The sequence below is a fragment of the Capsicum annuum genome, chromosome 9 (genome assembly GCF_002878395.1).
Source record: "Capsicum annuum cultivar UCD-10X-F1 chromosome 9, UCD10Xv1.1, whole genome shotgun sequence".
Classification (NCBI taxonomy): Eukaryota; Viridiplantae; Streptophyta; class Magnoliopsida; order Solanales; family Solanaceae; genus Capsicum; species Capsicum annuum.
In genome coordinates this window covers 16,771,892-16,780,687 of record NC_061119.1, presented here as the reverse complement: position 1 = coordinate 16,780,687, position 8,796 = coordinate 16,771,892, and the positions used below count along the sequence as shown (strand labels likewise).

General features: G+C 32.2%; 1 protein-coding gene across 1 annotated transcript; it reads left to right on the top strand.

Annotated features, from left to right (window-relative positions):
* Positions 1-7,679: 7,679 nt before the first annotated feature.
* Positions 7,680-8,538, top strand: LOC124887034. The gene is made up of 2 exons (XM_047396199.1): positions 7,680-7,766; positions 8,089-8,538. The coding sequence occupies exons 1-2, from the start codon at positions 7,680-7,682 to the stop codon at positions 8,536-8,538; spliced, it is 537 nt and encodes a 178-aa protein (XP_047252155.1).
* Positions 8,539-8,796: the final 258 nt, after the last annotated feature.

The window sequence follows — 8,796 nt, the reverse complement described above, 5'->3', positions numbered from 1 at the left end:
AGAAGCCTAGGATATCCAACGGCTATTAGTGAGATCCAGATTGATTCAGGGTTTTTTGGGTCTGGTTTATGTATTTTAGTATTGTACAGTAGTCAAAAGTAAGGAGGGGGTTTGTCCTGACCTTAACCAAAAGTCCATGTATCTTTTAGAGGCTTTGCAGACCAACATAAAGTTAAGCATGATGGTGTCTTATCTTTTAGATGTTATGGCCCCAACGACCAAGTCTGGTATATATAGTTTTGGGCTTGTTTATTTCAGATCAATGAATTATATCTATATATCGCAAAACCTTTGGTTATTATAGTTACATGCATGAGAAGTACAAGGTTATGAATTGGTTCTCTCGGGCCTTCACGGCTACGAGTGTCTGTCCGCCCCAATAGAATTTGAGACGTGACAAAAACACAGGTGTGGAAGCTCTTAAAATCCTTGTACGGACTTAATAAGGCATACAGATAATGGAACATCAAACTTACAACAACCTTGATAGAGTTTGGCTTTACTCAAAGTCACCTGGATTACTTATTGTTTATTAAACGTGCAGATGGAAAGAAGGTGTTTGTATTGATCTATGTTGATGATCTATTGATCACTGATAATGACATAATTCTTATACAAGAAACTAAACTGTTTTGCAGACTAATTTCAAGATTAAAGATCTGGGTGAGCTCAAATATTTTCTTGGAATTGAATTTGCCAGAAGCAGGAAAGGCATATTGATGCATCAAAGAAAATATGCACTTGAACTTGTTTCTGATTTAGGATTGAGTGGTGCAAGATCAGTAGAAGCTCCTGTGGAAGTCAATCAGAAATTGACTTCAGCTGAATTTGATCAGCATTTTCAAATGTCACATGATACTTTACTAGAAGAACCTAGTCCATATCAGAGACTAGTTGGCAGGTTATTATATTTAATGGTTACAAGACCAGGCATGTCATTTGTTGTGCAGAATCTCAGTTAATTCATGCATGCATCCAATCAATCTCATATGGAGGCAGCTATTAGAGTAGTGAAATACATCAGACAATCGCTAGGAATGGGAGTTCTTATGTCTTCTACATACTTTACTAAACTACAGGCCTATGTGATATAGACTAGGCATCCTGTTTTACAACAAGAAGATCAGTTAGTGATTATGCAATCACGCTTACCAATTCTCTCATATCCTAAAAATCTAAAAAAACAGTCCACTATATCTAGGAGCTTAGCTGAAGCAGAGTATAGAAGTTTTGCTTCTATAGTAGCTGAAGTAGTTTGGCTCATTGGTTTGTTCAAGGAGTTGGGGATACATGTCCAGTTGCCAGTGGATGTGCTATGTGATAGTAAGTCTGCTATTCAAATAATAGCAAATTCAGTGTTTCATGAACATACAAAACAAATAGACATTGACTATCATTTCATTCGAGAGAAAATACAACTTGGACTAATACACACTGTTTACTTGCCATCCTCAGAACAACCTACAGATATCCTTACTAAAGGATTACTTGTTCCTCAACACATGTACTTACTGTCTAAGCTAGGACTTAAAAGACATCTTTACACCTCCTAGCTTGGGTGGGGTGGGGTGGAGGGGTTGAAGGTGTTGAAGCAAGTGTATAGGTGGTTAGTTAGTTGAAACAACCAGTGTCAGCTGTCACAAAGTTAGTGGTAGCTTACAGCATTAGTTAGTGGAGCTAAAAAATTAGTTAGTGGGGCCACAAATATTTTGTAGTAGCTTAGCAAAATAAGTAGAACATTTTTTGTCTAATAGAGCTAAGATGAGATGTATTAGTTGGGTTTTATTGATTAATAATATCTTCTTCTTCTCCATTACAATCTGCTAGTTTCTCTATTATCCCTCAGTTCACTGGTCAATGGAACAGTGATATTTACATGTTTCACTTGTGGAATCGTGATAGTTTACAGACAAGTTATTACTTTTATAATGGTAACTTCTTGACTGCTGCATTTTGTTTCCCGAAAGCTAAGTGTTACTATCACTACTTGTATTTTTCTTTTAGTCCGTGCTAATATAGATATTAGATTTTTATTTAAAAATAATTGAACTTTAAATTTCTCATTTTAATTTTAATAAGATGATTTATAGGCATAAAATATCTATGACTTATTTTAGATCACAAGTTTTAAAAATATATTTTTCTTCCAATTTTATTCTATGTGCTTAATCAAACTCTGCTCCGAAATGTAGAAAAAATCTATTTATCGTTTTTGAATTTTATATCCAATTAAATAATGTCGGAGTTAAAAATATACTTCTAGTGCATTAATTTGGACTTTTTTCAACTGAGAATCTGAGATTTATATCTCACATGAGCAAGCAACTCATTGGTGGCGTGCTTTTAGCCTTTTTCACCTTTGACTATTTATATACATACTACCAAACATTTGGTGACTTGCAAAGGGATCTAATAATCAATGAAAAAAAATAACAGCGAAAATAATAATAATAATAATAATAATAATAATAATAATAATAATAATAATAAAAACAGCATGGGGACAAACATTATTATTATGGTAGGATGGAAATAATGGGTTAAAATTTGTGTTGGAGAAGACAAATGATTCCCTTAAGGGCTATGACATTGTCCTCACCATTTATGCACACACTGAAAAAGAGGTGCCATTCACTCACCATCTAATCCCACAGTACCACTACCATTTGCAGACATGAACAAATAATACTACACGTACGTACCTTCAGGGACATTCAATAAATAATACTAGTACTTAATTTTTAGGAGGAAGAGTCAAATTTATACTTTTAGATTAAAAAATTAGTTAAATATATCTTTTCTCATATTTTGGGATTAAATTTACCTTGATTGTTATACTTTGGGGCTAAATTTATCCCACTACTTTGAAAATTAACCAAACATACTCTTCGTCATATTTTGGGCCAAATTTACCCTCGATGTCATATTTTAGAGTCTCCTTGTTAAGAAACTTTTCATATGTGTCTTTCCTTTAGTAGAAAAGCCCAAATCAACGTTGAATGACTCATTTTTTAAAAATAAAACACACCCTAATCTAATTCATGCGATCTGACCTACAAAAAATACACAAATAAATATACCCATTCTCAGTTCTATTAGTTGAATTTTTCTGATGAAAAATATACTTCTCTTTCAACGTGCAATGTTGTTGGGTTGTTTACAAATAAAAAAAAAAAGAATGGAATAACGCAGAAGTATGAAACTAGAGAAAATGTCTATTACAAACTATGTTCTTGCTTTAATTTTGTTCAAATTTCAAAATTTGGTATGCAATTCTATATGCATCTAGATTCTAGAATCAATGGATAAGTTTTCTGAGTAAATGACATGATGAAAAAATTGTGTAGATCTAAATTGTATATGCAGACATAAGAATGAAGAGATGTCACGATTTAGCACATAAAGAGACATTTTAACTCAATCACCACGAGAAATATTCACTGGGCCTAATCTGTTGTATTGGATGGCTAAGTGTCGTTTTTCACGAGCTCTGCACAAATGCAAATCAATGAACTGAGGAGGGGTACATTTATTTGTGTTTGCACTAATGAAGATTCATTTTTCATGAGTTATGCACTGATAAATATCAAGCGACTTAATCTTGTTGGAAAAACAGAACTAAGGGGTATATTTGTTTGCATCTTTTTTGTGGCTCAAGTCGGGTGGGGCGGCTTAGAGTAGAGCGTATTTTATTTTTAAAAAATGGGACAATTAACATCAATTTGAGCTTTTCTATTAAAGGAAGAGTACATGTGAAAAGTTTCTTAACAACGAGTATAAACTTGACCCAAAAGCATTACATCGAGGGTAAATTTGCCACAAAATATGATGAATGATATATTTAGCCAATTTTTTCAAAGTAGACGGGTAAAATTGGCCGCAAAGTATGACAACAAGGGTAAATTTGACCCCAAAGTATGATGAAAGGTATATTTAGCTAATTTTTCAAAGAAGATGGATAAACTTGATCCTTTTATAAGTGTCGTGTCTGGATCAAACGATCAACTTATGCATATCTTGATCATTTATAAGGGATATTTCTACCAACTCTCACCGGCAACAACTTAACATATACCAAGTCCATCAAGATTAGAATATATAGAAATATAGCATGTAATGTTTTTGTCTCTATTAAAATTTGAATCAAAGACCTCATGGTATCTTAACCCACTTTACTAATCATTAGTTTGTTACGAATAGATTTTAGCTCAGAATAAATTCTTGGATGAGCGAGAATGCACGAATATATTTTTGTTGGATAATTTCTCATGGATAAACATTCCACCGATTGTTAATGTTTGGGAAAAAAAGTTTGTCAATTCAAATGAATAATTCTTTTGGTCTCCTTACACTCTCCACTCTAAAACTGACTCATCACATAGCTAGTGCCTGCTACCTATTCGCTTCGCGTGAGGTAATAAGTTCAGTTTATGAGATCGCAACATAGCAGATTAGAGCACTCGTAATACAAAGTTTTGTTGGTGCGCTACCTAAAAGGACATTAGGCAACAGATGTGTCACTTCTAACAGAAAGTCATTTAACTTTACCTAAATATTATCTTTGTATTTTCCTACAAGCAAATAAAACTCAAATATTCCTATGATTGTAAACTCATTATCTTTTAATAAAATAATATCCTATATACCTAATTTTAATGCAATTAATTAATTATTATATTACTACTTCCTACATTATAAATCTCGTATAATTTATCTTCGAACGAAATGATCCTTATATATATATTGAAGTGCCTCTTAATTATTATGACAAGTAAGACTGTCAAACGACGTTTGACCCGACCTGACCCACTAAGAGACTCGGTCCGGTTTGACCCGGCCTAAACTTAACCCGGACTAGGCCCGCCGATTAACCGGCCCGAATTGGCCCAGTTTCTTTAAAAAAAATTCGAAAATGGCCGTTTGGGCCCAAATAGGCATTGGGCCCAACGGCTATATATAGCCGTTTGGTGCCTCAAACGGCTAATTGACCCATTTTTTTTCTTTTTATAAAAAAAAAAATTAGTTTAAAATTTTTTTTAAGTACAAACAACATAAATCCCCTAGCTTAACAAAGTAATTACACAAAATCCTCTCTTATTTTCTCTCTCCCGAATTTTGGCAAATATACTCACACAATCGTCTACACATTATACTTTGGTGGAATGTATAATGAAACTGTTATTCCTAAAATTAAGGTAATTGAAATCAGTAATTATATCACTGTTCCTTAATTAACGGTAATAATTAGATATCATTAACTCATATATGGATAAAACTAGTAACTGAAATTTGAATTTTAAAAATAAAATAAAATATACAAGTCAAAATTTATTTTATGTATTATTTGATTGAAGATCTGGAAACGAAAAAGGTTCTAGTGCTGAAAAAAATTTCTTCAAAAAAAAATCTCAAATAGCAACAAAATTGTTCTACATACGTTCTTCAAAAATTCAAAAAGCAACATGAATATCTCAATATTGCTGCGGCATTCTGGAATTTGGGAGTCAGAAACTAGTTATAAGTCATGCAAAAGTGATGCAATAATTGTTTCGGAAAGTGTTACTTTCTTAAAATTGATTTCTACTATCGCCATGGAGTTGGATATAGACGAAGTACGTAAAAAAATTAAAGTGAAATATGTGGTTGAAGGAAACTCTTCAATTGTACTAAAAAATGACAATGGAGTGAGAGTTTACGTTGAGTTAAAGAAACAACTTGCTAGTTTGGTTAATTTTCCGCTTTGTATTTCAAGTTGCGACAAAGCCAATAGTGAAATAGAGTTTGATAAAGCCACTAGTTCAGTAATGTGTATCGAGTATAGTGAATATGATTCGGTTGCGTTAACAGTTGTTGAAACGGATAATCAGTATGCTCTATATGTGCCTGAAATGGAAGTTAAAAACTTCATTACTGATTACAAGAATACTGAAATAATAGTGAGTCAGATATACAAGGATAAGAAAACTCCTGTTTCAGTAATGGCTAGACATGCAATAGTGAATAGATTCAACACAAAAGTGAAACGATCCGACAAAAAAAGATATGATGTCAATTGTATCTCCTGATCTTATAACATAATGATTTTTTTATGTTAAGAAATTTATGTTGTGTATTTTTGTTAACTGTTGATATGTAATGCTATCATACGAATGTACAATGTGATATTTTATGTGTTGGGTAATGTATAATTAAATCGTGCTTGACGAAGAAATGTATGATGCATTGGTTTAACAGATTGTGAACTCGTTTGTCTGTTATTACTGTCTTTTTAAGTAAAAATTTTGAATGTATAATTTAAATTATACGTTACATAGATATGTATACTATAACTGTGGCATTGAAAGTTTATGTTTTTTTGTTATTAATATTTTAATTTTTAATAATTCTATTTTATACATTGATTAAGTTTTTATTTGTTGTTGCAGATATCTACTGATAACATGAATACATACTTTATGAAATTTAATTCTTTGATTAATGTGTTGTGTTATTTGTTTTTTTTTTTAAATTTAAAAAAAGTATGTATAATGTAGATTATACATGCAGAGAAATGTATAATATTATTGGACAGTTGTTGGAATAAATTTATTTTTTTTATATTTTCAAGATTAATACTTTTAGTTAATACAATGAATAAGTTTTTATATTTTGATGCAGCTATGTACTCATTTGTCGTAACGAAGATTGCCAGTGGGTCATGAAGGCCTCTTGTATGAATAAATCGAAATTGTTTGTGATTAAAACATTTATTTCGGAGCATAGTTGCAGTCTTACGGACCGAGTGCTGAATAATGTGGTTGCGACAAGTAATTTTGTGAGTGAATTTACTGCTCCAAAATTAATCAATCACAAAAGAATACACAGCCCCGCGGACATTATCAAAGAGATGAAAGCTGTTTACGGAGTTGACATTAACTACATGAAAGCATGACGCACAAAAGAGAAGGCGATTGCGATGCTTAGAGGTGGACCAGCAGATGGATATAGAAAAATACCCCGTTATATATATATATATATATATGTTGAACCAAGTGTATCCCCAATCGCACATTCGGATGCATAAGGCAGCAGATAACGAGTTTAAATACTTGTTTATTGCATTGCGATCGATGATTAGGGGTTTTGAATTTTGTAGACCTGTTGTTGTTGTTGTTGTTGATGGAGCACATTTAAGCGGTCCATATGAAGAAACATTTGTATCGGCAAGCACATTAGATGGTGCAGGTACTGTACGTTTAATTTTTTTTGTGTTGTACTTTTTTTTTGTTTTGTTATTTACTGTATATTATATTATCTTATACATTGATGTTTTATTTATAATAAATCAAACCTTGATTTTATTATTTTTAAAATTATTGACTTTTTTGATTTATATGTAGGTTGTATTCTGCCATTAGCTTACGGTGTTGTTCATTCAGAGAATGACAACGCGTGGATTTGTTTTTTTTCAAAAGTTTTGAGAGGAATTTGGTGAAAGAGACAACATGTGTGCTGTTTCAGAAAGAAATGAAAGTATCATAAAAGGTGTAAGCATTGTTTATCCTAATGTTCCTCATCTAGCTTGTATATGACATTTATGGAAAAACGTTTGCACCCATTTTAGGAAAAACAAAGATAGACTTAGTGACCTTTATTATTTCATGGCTAAATCTTATAAAAAAGAAGATTTTGAATATATTATGTCAAAGGTTGCTAAGGTTGATCAAAGAGTTAAGGAATATTTGGAGGAAGCTGGGTATGAAAAATGGGCTCGGTGTCACTCTCCTGTAAATAGAGGTAGAATGATGACTTCATATATAGCCAAATGTATTAATGGTTGTTTGGTTGAGGCTAGAAAACTTCCTATTCTAGGGTTTCTAGAAGAAGTTTGAATCTTATTTGCTGCATAGAATTATAAGAACAACGAAATTGCATCGTACACAAATACAACTCTTGGCAGAAGATTTGAAGAAATTCTAACTCATAATGGTGTTAAATCTTTGTGGATGACAGTATGTGTTAAAACAATTATGGAACAGAAATTTTGTTTTACATTAAGTGTATATTAATATTTTTGCATCTAAAACATGTTATGACTTTTGGTAACAGGTTAAACCAGCAGGAAGTTATCTTCATTGTGTGTATGATTCGGGATGGAGGTACATTGTAGATATTGAGCGTGGCACGTGCAATTGTGGCAGATATCAAATTGATGAAATACCTTGTCCACATGGAATTGCCGTATTAAAAAGTAAAAATATGGATCTAAAGGATTATGGTCCTTATTGCTCTGAATTGTATAAGCCACAAACCATAGAGAAGGCATATGAACTTCCGATAGTTCCAATGTCAGACAAGAAGGATTGGAATGTTCCATGTTTTGTTGATGATGAAGAAGTTTCGCCGCCCAAATATCGAAGATCTCCTGGCAGGCCAAAAAAAGGAAGGCATCTGAAATCAAGTGAATCATTGTCTTCAAATTCAAACCGCTGCAGTAAATGCGGAAGAACCGATCACAATCGTAGGACTTGTGGTTTCTTTCCAAAGGAATCATTATGAAGATATTATGTTTTTTCTACATGTTGATGGTTTGTTTGTTTTTAGTAGTATAATCATATTAATTAGATTTCTTTGGAATGCTGGAACAATTAATTTTAACTTTTTTGGTTACTATTTGAGTTTCACTTGTTCATTTAATATTTAATAGTATTTGAACAGATTGTGTAATTTTTTGTTTATCATATTTCGTAACCATATCACTGTAATTTTCAACTGATTGGTGTATGTGTTATGTTGACTGGAAAATATAACATTCAC

What these genes read in the sequence shown, in the direction of transcription:
- LOC124887034 (XM_047396199.1), top strand. Translation starts at nt 7,680, where the DNA reads ATGTCAAAGGTTGCTAAGGTTGATCAAAGAGTTAAGGAATATTTGGAG. An exon ending in GGGCTCGGTGTCACTCTCCT is followed by an intron (nt 7,767 to 8,088) that starts GTAAATAGAGGT and finishes TTTTGGTAACAG; the next exon opens with GTTAAACCAGCAGGAAGTTA.